General features: G+C 47.4%; 2 protein-coding genes across 6 annotated transcripts in view; one reads left to right on the plus strand and one right to left on the minus strand.

Annotated features, from left to right (window-relative positions):
• Window positions 1-1,859, plus strand: part of SKAP1 (src kinase associated phosphoprotein 1) — a 254,985-nt gene extending 253,126 nt beyond the window's left edge. Inside the window, exon 13 of the mRNA XM_059670733.1 lies at window positions 1,763-1,859. The gene's annotated coding sequence lies outside the window, so the exon portion shown is untranslated. The remainder of the gene's footprint in view (window positions 1-1,762) is intronic.
• A 1,407-nt stretch (window positions 1,860-3,266) lies between these two features.
• On the minus strand, window positions 3,267-22,214 carry SNX11 (sorting nexin 11). 5 transcript variants are annotated; one of them, XM_059670736.1, is made up of 8 exons: window positions 22,074-22,214; window positions 18,513-18,567; window positions 17,976-18,062; window positions 17,568-17,668; window positions 15,984-16,079; window positions 15,323-15,535; window positions 14,573-14,648; window positions 3,267-3,338 (listed from the first exon to the last, which is right to left on the minus strand). In XM_059670736.1, exons 2-8 carry the CDS (start codon window positions 18,534-18,536, stop codon window positions 3,282-3,284), a joined length of 654 nt encoding a protein of 217 aa, XP_059526719.1. In that variant the 5' UTR covers window positions 18,537-18,567; window positions 22,074-22,214; the 3' UTR covers window positions 3,267-3,281. The 5 variants fall into 5 exon arrangements, with proteins under 5 accessions (XP_059526719.1, XP_059526721.1, XP_059526720.1 ...); XM_059670738.1 differs by lacking the exon at window positions 3,267-3,338 and adding an exon at window positions 5,203-5,593; XM_059670737.1 differs by lacking the exon at window positions 3,267-3,338 and adding an exon at window positions 8,641-8,673.
• Window positions 22,215-22,506: the final 292 nt, after the last annotated feature.

Below are 22,506 nucleotides of genomic sequence, written 5' to 3' on the forward strand. Positions count from 1 at the left end.
GCTTTTTTGTTGTTGTTTTTTGTTTTTGCTCCACTGTGTGTGGCCAACATTCCTAAGGTTACCTCATGGTCTAAGATGGATGTTCCAGCTCCAACTATCATGCCTGTGTCCTACCCAGCAGGAAACATAAAATAAAAGGAAAAGGGCACACCTTCCCCTTTTAAGGACACTTCACAGATGTTGCACTTACCACTCCTGCTTACATTCCTTTGGCCAGAACTTAGACACACAGACAGGAAGACAAAGCTGCAAAGAAAGCTTTATTGTGTCTAGCTTAAAAGTGGAAGATGGGTTCATTCATAAAATAAAAAGGGGCGAATGGATATTGGGGACAACTAGGAATCTGTGCCACAAGCATGGGTCTAGATCCCAGCTCGCAAATCCAGGCATGGCACTATTTCCCCCAAATGCCCATGTATTACAATATGATTGGCCAAGATTAGGAGCCCAGTATGAGGATTCCTAGGGAACATAAATTAACTTTTAGGTAATAAAGAATATGGCTTGCATTTTATGAGCAAGAACCAGATCATATTTTAAAATAGTTGGGTAAGTGCTTGCTTTGGGTAAGGCAATGTTGCAATCGCTTTGGCATGGAATGGGTTTTGTTTAGTATTAGGATGGTGATAGGGGGCACCCAAAGCTAGCATGATGTCACTAGCTCCACCTTCCGGCCTGAAATGGGAGCCGATTTTATTGCTGGGGGTGAGGGATGACATGTGTGACAGTAATACAAACTGTCCTTGGAATCTTCCAGACCAGGTGGATTCTTTTAGGAAAATACATAAGGATAGATCTTACTTTCAGATGCCCTTGTACAACCGTAAAGCACCAGCGCAGACCTGTCGCACAGGTGTGACTTCATGACTTTCCCAATGAGGGCTCCATTTCCTGGCCATGAATGTAGAAGGGTTGGAATTTTTCTCTCAAATCTAAGCAGAGTCACAAGTTTGACTGATTTATTTAATGACAAAGTTGTTTATCTCCTCATTTTCTTTGACCCAACAATTCCACATCTAGGAGTTTATCCTACAGCTACACTTGCACACACGCAAAATGTTCGTCACACAAGGTTATTTGTTTGTAATAACAAACCATTGGAAATAAACTAAATGTTCAATAGAGAACTAGCCAAATAACTGTAGTACATTCATAGAATCGAATACTATGCAACAGTAAAAAAGAAAAAAGAAATTCTCTGCATTGATATGGAATACATTCTAAAATATGTTGGTAAATAAAACATTTAAAAAGTAGCAAAGAAAGGTAGGCCTAACTTACTCCACTCATGTAAAAAGGAAGTTTCCAATTGCTTATAAATGTACTAGAGGCCTGGTACATGAAATTCGTGCACCGGTATGGTCCCTAGGCCTGGCCAGTGATCAGGGTCAATCTATGGGGCAACTGGTGGGGTGATTGGGGGCCCCACTTGCACCCGCCTTGGCCTGGCACCACCCGCTTGCCAGCCCCCGCCGCTGGTTGGGGCCTGCAGGCTGGGAGCAGCTCCTGCATTGAGCATCTGCCCCCTGGTGGTTAGTGCATGTCATAGTGACCAGTCTTCCCACCAGTCATTCTGCCATTTGGTCTTTTTGCATATTAGGGTTTTATATAGATAGATGAGATGCTCTGGAAGGAAAAGAAAATGCTAACACTGGTTGCCTCCAAGGACTGTGAGACAGGGAGACACTTTTTACTCTGTGCCCTTTTATGCCTTCTATATTTTAAATCAGACATGCAAATGTATGTGTTTTTCCTCCTGTAGGACATGTATCCTTCTCTCTAGCCTGCCTTTATGAAGAAACTGATCATCAAGAACTCCCACTTCCCACCTCTGCTACCCCACCAACACCCACGTCTCTGACACCTGTTAGTAACTGTAAACCATCGAAGCACAAGTGGGAAGAGGCATAGTCAGCAGACCTGTTACTACGCCTGCTTTGTCACAGCTCATTCCATCTCTAAACATCCCCGCCCAGCCACGTCCGCCCTTCCCACAGGCTTGTCACGGAGAAGGCGAGAGAGAAGGAAACCTCCTGTCGAAGGTTTTCCTTTGGAGAAGGGAGTCTCTGCTTGTTTTGTCTGATTTGAAAAGCACAAATAAATTTCTGATTTGGCTCCTGGCCATGTGTGATGGTGCTGAGTTTCTTTTGTAATGGCATCAAAATGCTGGTTCTGGGCATTCTTGCCAACTCCATACAAAGAAGGAAGGGATAGCCAGAGAGAAAACAAAAGCCCAGAGAGAGAAGGGGACTTGCAGTTGTCTTTCGGGGTAGGAGCATCTCTGGAACCTAGGCCTGCCTGCTTGACCTCTCAGACGTCCTTTGGTTACCTCCTTGGTTGTTTTTCTTATGTGCTGAATCTCTCTGAAATGAGACGGGGCTAGAAGAAAGTCCTTGAAGTCAGCACATTGGAGAGTTCCCTTTCCCCCTCAGTTAACTACCCAACGGAGTCCTGTATGGTAGCAAGTCCTAGGTAGGGGCCAAGCAAGAACTTTGAAGAGGGCTGTGTATACACAGCCCTGTTCCTGTTCCTGGTGCCTGTACCTAGCACTCAGGTTATCTGTACCTTGAAGAGGCAGCAAAACAGAGTTATTAAGAACATAAACTCTGGAACCAGGCAGCCTGGGAGTAAACCCCAGTTCCCCATTTACTGCATATGTTCCCAAGAGCAAGTTACTTGACCTTTTATGCTTCAATTTCCTCACCTTAGAAGAGGTATACTCCCTCTCACCAGGTCATTAGGGCGATTAAAAGAAAAACACATGCTAATGTACTTAAAACAATGATGGGCACATAGTAACTCCTCAATAAGGGTTAGCTGTTATTATTGCCTGACTATCTACACAAGAAATTTTGGAAAATGGGCAACTGAGCAGCCAAAGAAATTTTCTTTCATGTACATTACAGCATAGGGAATATAGTCAATAACATCATAATAACTACATATGGGGCAGGTGGATACTTAAAATATGGGGCGGGGGACCACTCTGTAAAGCACATGATTGTCTAACCACTATGCTGTACATCTGAAGCTAATACAGAATAATACTGAATATCAATTGTAATTGAAAAAATAAAAAGGAAAAAAAAGAAAATTTATCTCTGAAACTGCCTATCCAGAGCAGTCCTGGATGGGCGGTAGCCTTCCTCACCTCTGTGACAACCATATCACAGCCCTGCAGAAAGACATTCACTTCACACCATCCAACGAGAGAAACCGGGGAGCACACGGGAACGTTGTCAGTGGATTCCATGTTTCTCAAAAGATCCTATGCCAGCTCTTCATTTCCAGATGTTCTGACCCAGGAGTAAAAAACGATGAAGCCTTTTGTGTATGCGCTGTAAAAAGAGGTAAGAAAAGGGGAAGACTTAGGTCTGGGAGAAAAATAGAAAAGAGATAAAAGGCAATACTGAACTGTCCATCAGGTCCCCTTCATTTTACACAGGGTGCTAACGGACAAGGAACCACTAGGTGGCAGCATATGAGCAGATGAACCAAAGAGAACCAATGGCCTCCAGCTTCAGGAACCTTTGCACCAATCCCAACCTACAGGTAAGGACAATGGGCATTGTTCTAACATGTTTAGCAGAGGGAGCAAACAGGAGCCCCTCTGTGCCCCTGATTGTTCCCTCCCTGGAGAACCCCTAAGGACCCAAGTCTGGAAGGCTGGAAGGCTGGGAGGCTGAGGAGAGAATACCACTGTGGCACTGCTCTGACTGAGCAGGTATCTGGGGCAGGGGCAGGAGGAGGATGAAAAAGGGGCCAAGTCAAGGTAACTTCACTCTCTGCACAGTTCAAGGCTCTCTCAATAACATAGTCATTGGCTTCCGGCATTTAAAACAAAATCCCCTTGGTGCAGTCGTCCCTTCTATGTCTATAGACCCGAGGAACCTACCATTGGCCAAACTGCAAAGGTAGGCACCACACTTGGACCGCTGACCCTTCTCGCTGTAAGCCTCAAGTGGAAAAAGACATCAGATTGGCCCTGGGCGATGTTAACAAATAGGCTGATTGGAAACCTGGTCCATAGACACCTGGCTATCTCTGCTGTTGTTCCATACAGGAGAAGATGGTGCAAGTTCGATGTGTTGATGAGACTGTCAATGGGGCTGAAGGGCATTATCTGTTAGGGTAAAGTTCTAAAGGACACCTTTGGGATTCCTACGGTCTTCCTGGAGCTCATCCTCACCTCGAAAAACTGCCCCCCACTCAGTATATCAGCCAATAGCCTCAGAAAGCAACTGGCTAATCAGGTTACCACTTCTCTGACTCCACTAACAAGTCCCCACCTGACTGCCTGTGACTAACTGAATAACTGGGGGTATTAGACCACTTAACTAACCACATTAAATGTAGAACAGGTTCCTTTTTTTTTTTTTTAAGAATGGGTTCTTAATAGCCACTAATTTATCTGGCATGTGAAACAGGAGAGGGTTAGAGGTGGGAGACTTTTTTTTCTTCCTTGATTTTACGTAAAGGAGGGAAAATAAGAAAGCTCCGATCCTAAATTTAAGAAGCAAATGTGTTATCTGCCTTTTACAGATAAATAATTTACACAGAACTTACTGACATCCACTGGATAATCTGACCTGGGGCTGGTATAGCTTGGCCTGTATTGTCTGAACTAATATCTGAGAATACTAAATACTCTGAAAGCAATCTTTCAGCTACATTTCATTAAAACTACATTTTTCTAGTGTTTTTTTTTTCTGTCATCCATATAGCAAAATAGCATAGACACTGTTTTGCAGTTACCTCAATATTACATTTCCCCACACAATGGCCTGTTATATCTCTTAGAAGTCTGAATTTAATTCAAAACCAACTATATCTTTCCCTCTGGTGAATAAAAATGGGAAAGAGAATTCCTATTAAGTTTCATTTCCTAAACCCAGACGGTTTGATTCCATTTAAAGTGAAAGCAATGCCAAAAGGTAGGGCTGATTAGATGTCCTCCCTCCTGTTTCAGATAGATATTTTTTCTAAACCTAATATGTAAGGCATCGCCTAGATTTCACATTCTCATTAACTTTATTTTTTGCACTTTAGCTTGCTCAGTTGCGCTGCCTTATTTGTAACCGGTTAGTCTTGCCAAGTGGCAAAACTGAGCATCTGCAAGGTGGTGACTTCGACAAAAATCACACAAAATCTGCTGTAGGAGAGGAAATGAAAGGAGAGACTATTTTTTTAAAATATATTTTTATTGATTTCAGAGAGGAAGGGAGAGGAAGGGAGAGAGAGAAACATCAATGATGAGAGAGAATCATTGACTGGCTGTCTCCTGCATGTTAGACAGAGCCCGCAATCCAGGCATGTGCCCTTGACCGGAATTGAACCTGGGACCCTTCGGTCCGCAGGCCGACGCTCTGTCCACTGAGCCAAACTGGCTAGGGCTGGAAAGACTCTTTAAATTCTCAGTCTGCTGCTTTGCTTGTTGAATCACTCATAGTCTATTGCGGTTACACACCTCCAGTGACACATTTTCAAAACCCACATCCCATGCCAGTCACTTGCGACACAATAAAGCAGTGATGTCGATGCAAAGAGCAAGAGGTGGGGCGGAGGGGACGCACTCATGCCTTTAAAAAGCAGCCTGGAAAAAATGGAGTTGAAGCAAAGCAAGCATGAAAAAGCAAAGAAACCAAAGTATGTTATTTTCTGTTCTTCCTTGCATCTTAAGAGCAAACACTCAGATGTCAGGGACAGAGGTGCTTTCATCTTTGGCCAAAAAGCTCTCCCGCTGGCCTGCCCACCAGGAGTGGTGTGATTTGCCAGTTCCCAGAGCACCAGCAAAATCGGCGGGGCAGCCACTACACAGAGGATTACCCCTGCTACTCAGCTCAGTGACTCAAACTAACTTTCTAGTTTGTGGATTACCATCGTCCCTTGCTCCTCCCCTCCCTTCCCCTCCTGTCCAGTCATTTCATTTCCCATTTGAATTTACAGGAATTGGGTAGAGAGTTTGAAACTAAAAAGAGATTTTTCTTCTTCGCGGGATTTGAATGGTTCTCCCTATTTCCCTATCAAAAACTAACTGTTCAGAAAACATGGTGGGGTTTTTTCATTTTTCATTAGTATAAATCAATGTCCATTCTTTTGCAACCCTTTGGAATTCAATTAATACATTTTTAAGATGTAGCCCATTTTGTGAAAAAAAAAATCATATATATTTATATTCTCCAAAAAAACTATTGTATTAGATGAAAGTGAGGTACCATTGGTAGGATGACCATATAATTTATTTTTCAAACAGATACTTTGCAGTGGTTCTCAACCTTCTGGCCCTTTCAATACAATTCCTCATGTGACCCAACCATAAAATTATTTTCGTTGCTACTTCAAAACTGTAAGGTTGCTACTGTTATGAATCGTCATGTAAATATCTGAAGTGCAGGATGGTCTTAGGCGACCCCTGTGAAAGGGTCGTTCGACCGCCAAAGGGGTCGCAACCCACAGGTTGAGAACCGCTGCTTTAGAACCGGAAAGGGAGTTATTCATAATGACTCCAAGAGCACAGTTGTAAACCAGGATGAGGGATCACCCTAAAAATAAGGCGAAATGAGTTGCCCAGTCACCAGGGGAGTGGGTGTAGATGGATTACCTGGCTCTCCTGGTTCGATGTCCCTTCTAATGAAGTCCTCTCCTCTGCAGGCCTGGAATCTAGGCAAACCCTGCCAACTAGGCTTTCTTTGCCTGACGCCAGGCAGTTCTGAGAGGCCTGGTGTCTCTAGCTGCTTGTGGGGCTGGCTGGCTGGCAGCAGCTGTGTGTGTTCAATTCCCTCCTGGGGCCCCATCACACCCACCACCTCTCCACCTGGCAGAGTGCCACTGAGGGGAGCCTTCTTGTGGCGCTGAGCAATCATGTGCCACTTCCTGGCCTCCTGTGATGAGAGTAAGTGCTGAGAGGCTTCTAGTGCTGGTCCTCCACCAGGGCATCTGGCCCCACTGCAGACACTCTTAACCGGATGGTGAGCAGCTGGCCACCTTTTATCCCCCACATCTGATCCTGGGGCAGAAAGCACACTTCAGACACTTCCCTTTCCCCCGCCATCAGACACTTGTCCAGCACTGTGCTGCCTTGACACCAAGGGGCACACGCACACCACCGACATCTACCGGAAGCTCCTACAGTAAGCACCCTCGCTGGGCCTGTCGCTAATATATCCCCACCTCCAGAAAAGCATTACATTATGTTCCCTTTTTTCCCCCATGGACCCCCTCCAGTCTGCCCTCCCCCTCCCCAGGCCTTCAGCACCCTATTGTCTGTATCCATGGGTTATGCATATATGCATACAAGGTCTTTGGTTGATTACCGCCCACCTACCCATCCTTCCCGCTGAGATTTGACAGTCTGTTCCATACCTGGCAGTCATTTCTTTTTTTTTTTTAATATATTTTATTGATTTTTTACAGAGAGGAAAGGAGAGGGACAGAAAGTTAGAAACAGCGATCAGCTGCCTCCTGCACACTCCCTACTGGGTATGTGCCCGCAACCAAGGTACATGCCCTTGACCAGAATCGAACCTGGGACCCTTGAGTACGCAGGCCAACGCTCTATCCACTGAGCCAAACCGGTTAGGGCTCATTTCTTTTTTAAAAAATATATATTTTATTGATGTTTTTTAGAGAGAGAGGGAGAGGAATAGAGATAGAAACATCGATGAGAAGAAACATCATCCATCGGCTGCCTCCTGCATGCCCCTGACAGGGAATCAAGCCCACAACCTTGGTATGTGCCCCAACCAGATTCAAACCAGTGGCCTCTTGGTGCTGAGCTACACCGGCCCGGCTTGGCGATCATTTTTTTAAAACATTTCCAAGGCAATGCAGTGGACGTTTTGGGGGGCAGAGAGGGCAAAACCTGGAGGTTATTGCTTCACTCTGTTAGTGCAGGGTTCGACCTGGCACAATTGACATTTTGAGCCAGATAATTTTATGTTGTTGGGGGCATTGTAGCATCCCTGGTCTCTAGACACCAAATACAAGTAGTACTCCACCCCCACCCCCCCACCCCCCCACCCCCCCAGTTCTGACAAACAAAAATGTCCCCTGGACACCAAATCACCCCTGGTTGAGAACCATTGTCCCGGGGCACTTGGGTGTGCTTGGGACCAAGCACAGAGAAACTGCCCTGCCTTTCAGAAGTTTGTGCTTGTGATAGGCAGCAGCTATGGCTAGGCTGGGAAGACAGAGGCCGCAGGCCATGAATTCCTCGGGGTTTAAGAACCACCAGCGAGCGTCTATGCGCCACAGACACCTCTGAGACTTGCTGGCCTGCACCACTGCAGATTGGCACTACAAAACGATGTTTTCAAATGAATAAGCCCATGCATGCTGGTTTAGAGCTGCATTACACCGACTCTCTCAGCAGCTCTGTGTACTGTCCGTTTCCCTTTCCAGTGGCAGAAATCCCTGAAACGCTTGGTCAGGACCAGGTGAGATGCTGTGTACGGTCCTTCAGAGCAAGAAACACGGGTTCATAGGAACAAGCGTGGAAGACGGCTGCAGCTCCGGCGCCGGCTCTGCTTCCCCCGCCTGGCAGAGTGGGCGGGTGCCGAGCTCGCCGCAGTCCCCCCCCCCCCTCGGGGGGCAGCAAGGAGAGGCAGGACAGATTGGCATCTCCTGGCTGTGATTTTCCTGGTTCTTCATGTTAGTTTAGGGGAAACTTTTCTCCTACAAAATGACTCCCATGAGCTGTCAAGAGCCAAAAGCACAACTGCAACACAACCAAAACCCACTGCCTTCTCAGGAGGCCGAGATAAGATGGGGGGTCCGGTGCCTTTGTTGTCTGCGCCCGCCCAGGCCAGACAGGAAGGCCATCGCTGGCCCCGCTGCCAGCCAGAGCCCTGTCGAGGCTGCCTCCCGCGGGCCCTGAGTCTGAGGCACCTGGAAGGGTTATTAGCAGGATTGGAACTCATCCCTCTGCTGGGACTAGATCATAATTACAGTAATTTTCTAACAGAGCTCAGCAGTAGGACTGTTTAATCAGCATCTGACTCCCTTGTGCTCCCAGCCCTCATCACTCAAGGAGAGGAGTGGGATGGCTCTTAAAGAGACAGTGCTCGCCTTTCAGCATTTGGAACAGATGTGCCCTAATTGGAGAATATATCTAAGTCTCGTATGGGCAGGTTGCACTGTCTCCAACAAACCGCCCCGGGCTCTCACTCTCCTGGGCCTTCTGCAAGGGACCGGGTGGGGATGTCGGGAGGCCTGGCTTCCCACACCAACATGGCCACCAGGGAGGGGACATACACAGGGCTGGAGCACTCGTGGAAGGACCTAAACTAACTGCCCCTGCCCTAGCCGGTTTGGCTCAGTGGATAAGAGTGTTGGCCCACGGACTGAAGGGTCCTGGGTTCAAGTCCAATCAAGAGCAATGTACCTCGGTTGCAGGCTCAATCCCCAGCTTGGTCAGGGCTCATGTGGGAGGCAACCAATTGATGTCTCTCTCACATCGATGTTTCTCTCTCTGTGTGTCTCTCTCCCTCCCTTCCACTCTCTCTAAAAATCAATGGGAAAATATCCTCGGGTGAGGATTAACAAAACTTTCTTTTTAAAAAGACTGCCCCATTCCAAACCTATGGTATGAAGAAAAAAGTGACTGGCTGAAGGGACAGGAAGGAGGGACTTGACAGCCACAGATAGTAATTGTGGCTGGTGGCTCCCCATAACCCAAAGATTACAGCAGCTTCTCATGTTCCTGCCCTTCCGGGGGGAAATCCTTAAAGACTTTCAGGTGACCCCCTAATTCTCACTCTGGCTTTCCCATCTCTCCCTGCTTACTATTCAGGCCTCCCTTTCCCTAATATGCAAGCACTTTGTTTTTTCCTCCTCTGCTTGTGGAAGTGGACCAGGTCTCCCCTTAATGAAAAGGAGGTAAAATTATTCACTCTGTTCATTGAGTCAGGAGCACTGTCTCCTAAAAAGTGTGGCTCTTGTTGTTCTTCTGAGTATAAATTGTCCATATTTATTGTATCTTGAGATTTGAGGTTCCAGCACTCCAGTTCCAAAGCCAGCCATGACTAAGGCAGAACTGATTTACCCAAGTTATTTCTCTAAGATAGTGGTTCTCAACCTGTGGGTCGCGACCCCTTTGGGGGTCGAACGACCCTTTCACAGGAGTCGCCTAAGACCATCCGAAAACACATATATAATTACCTATTGGTTTTGTGATTAGTCACTATGCTTTAATTATGTTCAATTTGTAACAATGAAAATACATTCTGCATATCAGATTTTTACATTACGATTCATAACAGTAGCAACATTACAGTGATGAAGTAGCAACGAAAATCATTTTATGGTTGGGGGTCAGCACAACATGAGGAACTGTATTAAAGGGTCGTGGCATTAGGGAGGTTGAGAACCGCTGCTCTAAGATGTTAGGACTGGCTCCTGCTGCCCTGCTGGAAGCCAGATGTGTGCCTGCGTACTTGGGCTTCCCGGCAGTTCCTGAAACAGCTCCTTAGAAGAGCTGAGGCAGGGAGTAGGTGGTGATAAGAGGTGGGTGGGGGCTTCCATATCGGTTAAGGAAACCCTCGGGAAGGAAGGTACAGTGGTTAGGACAGGAGCAGGGACACTCATCTACAGTTCAAAGGGTTACCTTGAGCTGGGCAATGGGCCCTCTACAGAGCCGGTCCCTGCTGGCAGAGGGCCACCTGGGAGGGGTGGCTTAGGATCACTGCCCAGCTCGACTGAGGAAGTCACTATCTCAGTGATTATCTGCTTGGCTTTAGCCGAGTCTCAGCTGGCTGCTCACACATAAACCCACAGATGCCACTCCAGCCGACTGAATGCTCCTGCGGCCTCCGAGAGGCAGGCCGGCAGCTGGTCTTTCCATTTCTACCTCCAATCCCACCTTGCTTCCTCCAGGCCCACTGTCCTCCTCACCGGTAGGTGTTAAGAATATTCAGCAAGAGCTAAGGCATATATGCCGAAACCGGTTTGGCTCAGTGGATAGAGCGTCGGCCTGCGGACTGAAAGGTCCCAGGTTCGATTCCGGTCAAGGGCATGTACCTGGGTTGTGGGCACATCCCCAGTAGGAGATGTGCAGGAGGCAGCTGATCGATGTTTCTCTCTCATCGATGTTTCTAACTCTCTATCTCTCTCCCTTCCTCTCTGTAAAAAAAATCAATAAAATATATTTTTTTAAAAAAATTATAAAAAAGAGCTAAGGCATATAAACAAATTCACAAACTTAATGTCAAAAAGTCACAATCACCTCCCAGGCAAAGCTACCAGAGAGGGTACGAGTTGTCTAGGACTTGGTGTGGATCGAAGGCCTTAGCAGTCAGAAAACAGAACCGTGGAGGAGCTCTGATTTCTAAGAGCAACTGAAAAGAGAAGGGTGGTTTTTTTCTTTTAGTCATGGTGGTTTAAGATTAAAAAAAAAAAATCTAGGAGGAAACACCTTGTCTTATAGAGCTTGGAAAAGACCTCTCACATGAATATCCAAAAACATCATCCAAAAACATATTTTTTTATTTTTTCTAAAAGGGAAAGCTTTTTAAAAAAAATATATTTTATTGATTTTAGAGAGGAAGGGAGAGGGAGAGATAGAAACATCAATGATGAGAATCCTTGATTGGCCTGCCTCCTGCACACCCCCTACTGGGGATCGAGCCCACAACCTAGGCATGTGCCCTTGGCCAGAATCGAACCTGGGACCCTTCAGTCCACAGGCCGACGCTCTATCCATTGAGCCAAACCAGCTAGGACTAAAAACATATTTTTAAAAACCATGCTCAGCTCAACTCAAAAGTTTCCTCAGCTAGAAAATGAGTACAATACTTGCTCTGCCCTCCTCATTGGGCACCAAGGTCAAAAATGATGTGTGTGAAACTTATGATTTTCATACAAGAAAACCCCCTCCCCCTCCACCCTCCTACACACATTTCCTTCCACCAAACAAAACCAAACCCATGAGCTTGTGATCACTCATCCTGAGTAACAGATGACTGGACCTGGGCCATGGAAGTAGCTGTTGGAAGAATGGTGACTACATCAGGCATAGAACCTACCTCAATCCTGAATTCTAACAAAAAAATACTTTCTTTCGACAAAACAGCTCAGTAGGCCACAGAGGTCACCTGCCATGGGAACTAGCCCTGAGTACACACAGGGACAGAATACACCACGATAAAGGCAAATGGCATTGCCTGGATGAAGGAGGAAACCCATTTTTGCTGTTTTTCTGCTAACTGCAGGCCTGTATTATTAGAAAAATTCTTCCGTTCTTAGCCCATCTCCTTCCATGGCCTACACTCAACTCTGCACCAGACAGTGAGGGGATGGTGCGTGGCCTTAGATTAACTGAGATGCTGTTATATACACTGCTGTTAATGGATCATTAAAAAAGCCAGGAGTCAGAAAAATTGCATTCGTGTCTTTGAATGGCTCCTGCTGTCCCAGCAGCCGACCCTGCTGGCAGAACTAGCTGCTGAGCACCAACTCCAGACGAAAAGGAGCTTGCTGTTTTTTGGCTGAGTAGGGAATTGACACAGACCACCTCCGGCTCCTGTCTGGAAGCTTTGAGATCAGAGAGCTTCAGGCACAGCTGGGTTCACAGCTGCACCATTTGGAGCATTGGACTCATTAATATTCATGAGTCATCCCCACCAATCGGCAGAACGGATGCCATTAGCTTAGCATCTGTCGGGTTTTTGTGAGGGTTGTGTGTGGAGTTTTTTTCCCCTTTTTAAATGAACTTCCTTTGACATTTTGGATTTGCCTCTGTAGGTTTTCTCTACTCGCCTTGCTCTGCTGCATCATATAAAGGAGAGGCTCAGGGGAGGCGGGCAGGAAAGAGAGATGAGTCCCAGCCAGGGCTTTGCATCTGCCTGTTGACAAACTTTATTTCTCTTTCAGCACCTGGCACCTCAGACAGGCTTCGAGGATGGAAGCAGCATCAGGTAAATTATACCTAACAAGGTTCGTGCCCATACCTGTGAGAAGGGCTGGATCCTGGCTCTCTGGATCCTCCCTCCAGTAGTGAACTGGAGCTGCACTCAATGCAGGAGCTGCAGTGCACAGCTCTGAACCATTATTTCCACGCTGATAAATTCATGATTTATGAAAGTAACTAGTGCCAGCCTTCATTCCCTCCTTCTCTGCTACAGCTTGTTAGACACAAATTGCAACAACAGTCTTAAATAGTTGAATTTTATTTCAGGCCAAAGCCCCTCAACTCTGAACTAAATGCCATGACAGTCCCACAGCACAGGCTGGTAAGAGAGCGCAGAGGGATGGCCAGGAGGAGGAGTGGGCGAGAGGAACCACACACAAACCCAAGGGCAGAGCAATGCCGAAGGCCAGCGGCACAATCCCCTTCCAGCTCCGGCTCTCAGCGGAGAGGAACGATGGCAGCAGGAGGGGAGAATGCCTCATTGTCTGAAGGAAGGCGCGCTGTTCCTCATCTCCGTCCCCAGAGCCCGCTCTCCAGAAAGAAACAAAGCCCTTGCGCCCCACTGGACCGAACATATGGCCGCCCTGCAACACAGCAGAGGGACGCTGCAGTGGCGGAGGCCCCGGGCGGCAGGGAGCTGTTACGAAGGGGAAAGGGGTTTCAAAAAACGAAAGGGCTCATTCTATCCTGCAGAAAAGATGCTCACATCTCTGCTTTATAACCAGAAGAGACAGTGGCAGCCCAGGACAGCCTTTTCCAAAACAAAGCTCCCTGAGCTGTTTGCCCTTCCTCAGCTGCGAACAGCCACTTCTCTTCTGTGGTGGCCGTGACCTATTTTGTGGGTCTCAGGCCCCACACAGCCAGGCTGAGGTCTTGGAATATACAGGAAACCCTAGCGACAGGAGTCACAGCACCATTCCATTCAGTGGTATTAGTGGAGGAAAAGCAAGGAGGTGGGAGAATAAATACTCACCACCCTGTCCATGCAAGGAGGTAGGCAAGAGGCCAGCCTCCCAGAATCAAAGTGCTGCAGCAAAACAGAGCCAGTGGGAATACAACTACACAAGCATTTCTGCTGGGACAATATTCAGTATGGCAGCTTAAAATCGGCCACTTACAGGTCCCCCAAACTAGTAACCTGAGGCAGTGCTCAGGGGCCCATTAACAAACATCTAAAGAAACTCAGCTCCCAAGGGAGTAAACATGGGACTCTATTCAAAATCAACAGCCCCTGGATCTTATGCTTAATTTATAAACATCTGCATACTGTTTGTTCCTATGGAGGAAGTTTAAGGAGTTGTCGTGACCAACCTCTATGCAACCAACCTGAGCAGAGGCAACTGTAAAACACTAAGCAGCCCAACCTCCCCAACTGCCCTAGGTCCATCCAATCCCACCCAAGTGCCTGCATCCCCTTGCCTGCATCTTCTCTGTCCACTTCAGAGCAGAACCCAGAGCTCAGACCAGAACTCACTTTTCTAAAACTGTTTCTAACTGACTAGGATCCAAAGGTAGAGCATGGTCCCCTCCCAAAGACCTCCTCACAGGCTGGGGAGCACAGGGTCCTTCATCAGGTCTTGCAAAATCACAGCATGATGGTGAGGTAGGGGGAAGGAGAGGGGGGCTTTCCCAGGAAGGCGCCTCAGAGTCAACAACAGGAGCCCACACCTCAAAATGGTCCTTTTCTTCCTCAGGAGGCGTTGAGGGAGAACTACTCCTGCCCGATCTTGGAAAAAAGCAGCAACTGGAAGAGTGGGAAAGGGAAAAGAAGGGACAGATAAACAAAATGAATGGAAAAACCCAAGTGAAGACAAACAAAAGAATGGATTATTAGTCAGCCACAAAAAGGAATTAAGTACTGATACACACTACAAAATGGATGCACCTTGAAAATATACTAAATCCGTTTGTATGAAATGTCCAGAATAGGTCAATCCAGAGACACAGAAAGTAGGTGAGTAGTTGCCAGGAACTAAGGGTTGGGGAAAATGGGGAGTCATGCTAATGGGTACAAGGTTTCTATTGGGGTGATGAAAATATTCTAAAATTAATTATGGTGATTAATAGTTGCACAACTTTGTGAATGAACAAAAATAACTGAATTGTACACTAAAATGGTGAAATTTACGGAATGTGAATTATTTCTCAATAAAGTTATTTTAAGGGCAGGGGGAGATAAAGGACATAAGAAAGCCTTCTCTTCTTTCTCCCCAGGTTTCTAGAAGAGAGCCTGCTACCCAGGGATGGGTACCACCATCCCCTTGGCTTGAGTAAGAGAGCCGCACAGGAGCAGGAAAAGGCCTCCTCTGAAAGACTACCAATGCTGTGACTTGACTTTCTCTATCAAATGGACACCTCACTGACCCAGGTTACAGTAATCCTAGCTCCTCAAGTCTCAAAAAAGAGAGCTTTAGTTACCTCTTAGGCTGGTCTCCTTTAGCCAAGTGAGAAGAGCCCTGCCTCTCCTCCTGGGCCCAGCCGCAGTTTGACATAGCGTAGCGAAGAATGGCGTCAGACACGGTCGTGCGGCTTTGGCCCCGGACACAGGCTTCTATCTCAGGCACCGAAAGCTGGCTTTGCAGGAAGAGGTGTAACTGGCTGTCTGACAGGAGGACAACACTCTGCAGGACCCTGGGGCAAACACAGGTAGGACAGCACGCGGCATCACCCTGAAGCTCTGTTCTCCCCAACCCCATCTTCTCCCTTTTTTTTTAAATGTCTTTTTAGTGATTTCAGAGAGGGAAAGGGAGAAAGAGATAGAAACAACAATGATGACAGAGAATCATTGGTCAGCTGCCTCCTGCACGCCCCACCCTGGGGATCAAGCCTGCAACCTGGGCATGTGCCCTGACTGGGAATCGAGCCGTGACATCCTGGTTTATAAGTCGACGCTCAACCACTGAGTCACGCCGGCCAGGCCCCAACCCCATCTTCTGAAGACTCTGGCTTGAGTGAGCACGAAGAGTACAAGGAAAGGGTCTACCCCCAATGTATGCTCAATGCACCACCCCGCCTGTCACCTTCCCCCGTCCCTGCCCCTACCTCAGAAGGCAAGCGCTAGCCTGCCATGTTCACTCACTTTTCGAGGAAGTGCTGCAGACCTTGTCGTCGCTTCTCAATGAACTCATCTGAGCTGCCAAAGAAGGTTGACTTCCCAGGAAGTTCTGGTACAGGCCTGTAGAGTTGCATAATGTAACACTCAAGGTAAGTGTAACATGCAAGACAGTCATTATCAGCCCTGATCAAGGACTTCCCCTAAAAAGAGGCACAAATCACTACAAATAGCTTTTAATAAGGTGGCAAGGGTGGGAAGCTAACAATGACTCACTGCATACCAAGTTTCAAGCACTACGCTAAATGTTTTACAAACCTTATTTCACTTATCCTTCCAAACTCCGTGAGGAAGATATTAGTGTTCTCATTTCACTAGCAAGGGAAAGAATCAGAGCAGCAGAGAAAACTTCCCAGTGCCACACAGTTAATAAGCAGCAGAGCTGGTATTTGAACCAAATCTATAGCTTCAAAACTCCACTCTACTGCCCAGCCTGTGTTGCTCAACCAGGTCAGGGCACATGCCTGGGTTGCAGGCTCAATCCCCAGTAGGGGGCGTGCAGGAAGCAGCCAATCTATGCTTCATTCTCCCATCAATGTTTCTCTTTCCCTTCCCTTTCCTCTTCCTAAAAATCGATAAAAAAAGATTTAAAAATATTTAAAACAGCCCTCACCGGTTTGGCTCAATGGATAGAGCATCGGCCCATGGACTAAAGGTTCCCAGGTTCAATTCCAGTCAAGGGCACATACCTTGGTTGCAGGCTCAATCCCTAGCTCAGATCCCCAGCCCCGGTCAGATGCGTGCAAGGAAGGAGGCAACCAACCTATGGGTTTCTATCACATTGATGTCTCTCTCTCTCTCTGTCTCTCTGCTTCCCTTCCACTCTCTCTTAAAAAAAAAAAAAATCAATAGAAAAACATCCTCGGGTGAGGATTAACAACAACAAAAACCAGCAAGGCTAGAGATGCCCAACTTTTCAGGGGGATTTCCAACTGGCTTATGAAGGCCTGACCCATGACAATGGCCTCATCAGTCCCACGTGGTAATTAACTGGCTAGGTCATCAACAGGCCATCCGTCACCAGAGCATTCAGTGACCGTTCTGTGGTGGAATCACTATTCTAAATTGTCTCCAGTTTTTAGATTTATTTGGGAGGTATAGGGGAGGAGTGAACAATACTCTTTCTTAAGGCTCTCAGTCTGTTGAAAAGGTCTTTGCACAGACACACACACACACACATATCACAATTTTTACAAGTCAAATGGACAGGATCACCACCTGTCAAGGAAGTCCAGGTGCTAAAAAGTTTCTGATAACCAGTGATAGGCACATATAAAATGCTAGCAGAACATGTGTTTAGCCCTAGACTAATACATACAAAAAAAGAAAAATATTTTTTACATTTCTATGGCACTCTTAGGTCAAAAAACCTAGAAATAAGAACTGTTCTTTACTTTTTTCACTAATTGGAAAACATAATTTAAGAACAGATTTCTCAGTTTCCTTAGGGCCTGGCATGTCGCCACGTTTTCCTCATTGTAAACTGGAATCCCCAAGTAAGCACCTAAAAAGCCAGTCTCAGACCCAAGAAGGAAGCAAGAGCAGACTCACACTAAACCAGCGTTTCTCTGTAGCTGCTTTCGCAGCCACACGAACTCACGGTAGCGGCGACGCACACAGGATGTCTTGGCAGTGAAGGCCTTGCTGTTGGTCTACAGGAGAAAGTACATGAAGAGGATTTAGTGGGAAAAGACCAGGATCACACGAACTCCCCGTCATCGTTCTCACTGAGGATCTAAGCCACCAGGCCACCGTCCTGATCAGGGGCTCCAACTAGAGCAAGATGCCACCAGGCAGCCTGCAGCCAACTCTCAGGCATACCCCAGGCTCTTCTTCCTCTCCTCCCTCCTTTTCTTCTGTCTCGGGCCTGGCAAAAACATCCACAAACAGGGTCTGTCGCAGCACTATCCCGCGGCCCTGGCAAATGTTGATCCCAATACAGAAGTTTGATGCACTTACATGGAGGAAGATCTTATAATCTACGTAGGAATTCCAGGAGCCCTCATTCTGCACACGGGGGTCCTGAACACGCACAGTGATCACCTCCTGGAGGCAAGAAATGCGCCTTCAGCTTCGGCTCAACCACACAGCACGGCAGCTTTGACAACTCAGGTTGCCAGATTTTTTCCAAACAGACAGCACCAACTTTCATTCATTTGTCCATTTACTCATTGAATTCAAGAAATATTTATTGACCCATTGTGTGTCAGGCACTTTTCTAAGACACTGAGGGTAGAACATGAATAAGAGACAAAAATTCTTGCCCTCGTGTAGCTTACATTCTAGTGCAGTCTAAGAAATGGAAAAGTCGGTCAAAATGGAACCTCATTTCCCAGGAATGCCTTTCGTACTGCTTTCCCTCTCCCGGTTTTATTTTGAGCTCATGGAACCACCTAGGTATTACCGTCAGAAAGATACCAGGAAGCAGTGATTTGCCCCTTTCCCCAAATCCCCTCCAACGTTTGCCCACCTGTTCTGCGGAGACCACATGCTTACCTCCTGCTCTTGGTTCTCCAACATCCTACATCAAAAGCCCATTGCAAGAAAACATCTGAGGAGATGCAATGACAAGGGAACAATCATGGTTAGTGTGCTTCTATTCTTATCACTCTTTACCAGGGAAAAAACCTGAAAAACTTTAATGGACCCCCCGGGGAAAACCAGGCACCTTTTCTCATTCTAACGTAAAACTTAAGAGGAAGCAAAAAAAAAAATTCACCACATTAGCTCTATGACCGCGACAAGCCCTGGGGGATTTGCCTCCCTTTTGAAAGCATGGCCAAACCCTTAAGTAGGCCACCTCTAGCCAAAGCATGTTTGGGTCTGTGCAGTGTTCGCCTCAAGCAACAAGATTCCATGGTAAACGCTTTCTGCCTGAAGACTGCAGGCAAAAAGCAGTGTCTTGTGGGGGCACACAGCACAGCTGTGCGAGTGAGCCTACCATCGCCCCCTCCTGGCTGCTCAGAGACAGCCAAGCCCCACCAAACAGCAGTGCTCCTTGTCTCTCTCTCTCTTTTTTTTTTTTTTTTAATATATTTTATTGATTTTTTACAGAGAGGAAGGGAGAGAGATAGAGAGTTAGAAACATCGATGAGAGAGAAGCATCGATCAGCTGCCTCCTGCACATCCCCCACTGGGGATGTGCCCGCAACCCAGGTACATGCCCTTGACCGGAATCGAACCTGGGACCCTTCAGTCTGCAGGCCGACGCTCTATCCACTGAGCCAAACCGGCTTTGGCATCCTTGTCTCTCTTTGTCGTGCTAAACCACAGTCACCTCCCTGGAGATAAGTCAGCGCTGGAGAGCAACGGGAGCACCAGAATGGGTTGCCCAGTGCTGATCTTCCCTTATCTAATCTGTTCTCCAGAACCCAAGCCAATGGTTCTAATGATCTCCTTGCTGGACACATACCTCTGCCCAAACACCCCACAGCTGCACAGGGGGACTCAGGATGTTTTCACTCCTTTGTAAAGATTCATTAAAGCCTAAGCTGCCTATTTCCCCTGCGGTGGCAGTTTGCGTGTGCAGCGACGTCGCCCACTCCGACAAGGGGACCATGAAGGTGGCAGCACAGGGTTACTCAAGTCCAAAGGGGCCCATGATGTCACCTTCTGTTAAAATACAGCACTAATCTTATTACTCCTAGAACCACTCCAACAGCATCCACCCCTGGCCGCCACCTGCGCCCCCTTCTCCTCTCTTAAGAGCGGAACAATAAGGTTTAATTTCCCTTTTCAATTTACCTTGAAATGAAAACTGACTTCAGCCAATACGTACTGCCAACAAATGATCCCGGCTGGCTCCAGGGAAAACAAGCCTATCTCTAAGATCCCCCTCTCCTCCCCCCATTCCCATTCGCACCCACTCGTTTTTACATTCCCACAATTAATTTTAAACACATTCCCTTATTAGTTCTGCCTTACCATTAGGAGAGTGTGTAATGAGTTTCCTTCTATCTTATGTTTTGCTAACACAAGGCAAATGTTTCAGGAGAAGGGAAACTCATTTACACCATAAAATTTGCAGAGCAAACAGCTTTTCCAATTCTTCCCAGTATACCAGGTCTCTCCACACACAGACACTGCACTCAGAGACAAAACTGCATGGTATGTGACAAAATTGGGCTACACCATCAAGCCACCCGAAGGTTTTATGATGGCAATACCATCTTAAACAGTATTCTTGCTGACAATCTGCTTTTTCATCGGATGCAGGCACCATTGCAAAGGGGTCCTGAACGGAAAGGTAGGTGATGCCAATGCTAAAACAACTGATGTGCAAAATCTTGATGTAAGTAGTCAAATGCCCGTGACCAAAAAAGGCCAACTCACTGTGAACCATTAATCTCCTCCGATTTAAAAATATTTCTTTCTCTTTTCTTTTCAGGCGTTTGGTAAACTGCCAACATAGGAGCAGGTTAAAAGATTCTGAAATGTCTTTTCACAAAACAATGCCAAGGAAATCATAGCCACCCACAAGCTCGGTGGAGCTCAAACGTCTCCGGTGCCTTGAAAGGTTTGCCAAATGAAGGACTATAATTGAGTAACTAAACGGTCAGCACTCTCGGACTCAAGAAGAGTTGCCTAAGGAAGAGTTTGCACCACCTCCATGTGCAAGTTCCTCTCCTTTCTTTTGGGGCTAATACCAGTTAGAAACAAATAGCTGTAAACTGGCTTTTAAACAAATCCTAGGACCTCAAAGAAGCTGTGTGCTTGAATCTAAAATGAGAAGGGCACTAAGAAAGTTTCCAATGTAACTTTCCTTAAAAACACACTGGAACAAAAACAAAAACCCAGACGTCAAGTAGTAACTTCCATTCTCCATTAGCTTCCTCCTCATAATGCCACTCCTCAGAAGGAGATGGAGTTCAGTTCTTTGGAGCGGAAAAGGGAAGTGAACTTTAACTCTATAATCTGGGAGATGGATTCCTGTCACCCAAATAAGAATCGAGTCTGCGATTATCTCAGCTCCTTACGCAACTCAGTGCTAACTCCATTTCTTGGGTCCATTCAATCCCATCTGAGGTTTCCTCTACTTTCTCCACCTGAACCAGCACCAAGAACTCCAGCCAGAACCCACCTTTTTGCGGTTTACAAAAGTAGATTCTTTGTGAAGCTTTCCAATGTCATAACAATTCAAGGCTTTAGTGCCACCATTTTCCCGCCCATTTAAACGACTTCAAGAGACAGGTTAAAAAAAACACACACAAACCAACCCGGTGGTAAAAGTATACTGAGCCACGGAGACTTCCATCCCTTCTAACGCATTCTGGAGCCAGCTGGCAACTCAAAAAGCTCTTCTTCCTGAACACCCACCCGCAGGTGGTGGAAGAAGCCTCCCGCTCGGACCAACCTCCGTGTGTTCTCACCAACCAGCCGTGCCCCATTCTTTTGTCCCTCTGTCATTTGCCGATCCTTCCACTTCGGAGGTAAGTCACAGAGACGACCACAAGCTAAAACACTTGGCAATACCCATAGGCCTAACCGTTTGGGTAAATGTCCCCAAACCTGTTTATTCCGGCCACAAACACACACACACACACACACACAGACACACACACACACCCCTTCATTCTTAACACCTAGGAGCAAAGGGCCACATAGTCGTTCTCCTTTGCCTATTGAGTTTGCAGAGCGGGAAGGAAAGATGCTTTAAACTTCTGTACAAATGAACAGAAGGCCGGCGGGCTAGCTCAGTTGGTTACCTGATATGCCAAGGTTTCGGGTTCCATCCCAGGGTCAGGGCACATACAAGAAGCAACCAGTGAATGTGTACATAAGTAGAACAAAGTGATGTCTCTCCTCTCTCTCTCTCTCTCAAATCAATAATAACAACAACAACAACGATAATAATAAATGGAAAAGCTGGGTTTCCTCCCCTGGATCCCGAGCAGGTACAGCCTTTATGCAGAAGGTGAGACAGTCCCAGGAAGTCCAGCGAGGTCCCCATCCCCAGCGCCACTACTGCCGCTTATGCCCGCAGCCCTCACCGGAGCAGGACCTGCCTCCCCGCACGCCCACCGCCCCCACGCGGCCGGCCCGCCCTCGCCCCCTCACCTGACAGCAGCACCCACTCGCCACAGCGCCAGCGCCCCACCATATAGCCGGTACCCGCTTCTCCTTCCGGGTGAGTGCCGGCACCCCAGTGCACGACGGGAGGCAGCGCCCGGCACGCCAATCCCCGGTGCCCAGGACGCCCCGCCCCCGCAGGCCCGGGCTCTTAGGGGCGATCCCGCTTCCCCCGGAGGCGCGCTGGGTCCCACCCAGGCCCTGGCGGCAGTCGGGGACCCCGAACCATTCATCTGGGTGCTGCCGGGTGGACGCCGGTGAAGGGCGACCCAGGGGCTCTGAAGTGCCATCCAGGGCCGTGCCCCGCCCATCGTAGTCAGGCCAGCCAATCAGCGGCCAGGGAGCGTCATTAAAGGTCTAAACAGAGGGTCGGGGGAGCCGGGGGGTGAGAGGAGGCTGTCACAGAGCTCTCGGTTCTGCC

Source organism: Myotis daubentonii, chromosome 16 (genome assembly GCF_963259705.1).
Source record: "Myotis daubentonii chromosome 16, mMyoDau2.1, whole genome shotgun sequence".
In the NCBI taxonomy this organism is placed as follows: Eukaryota; Metazoa; Chordata; class Mammalia; order Chiroptera; family Vespertilionidae; genus Myotis; species Myotis daubentonii.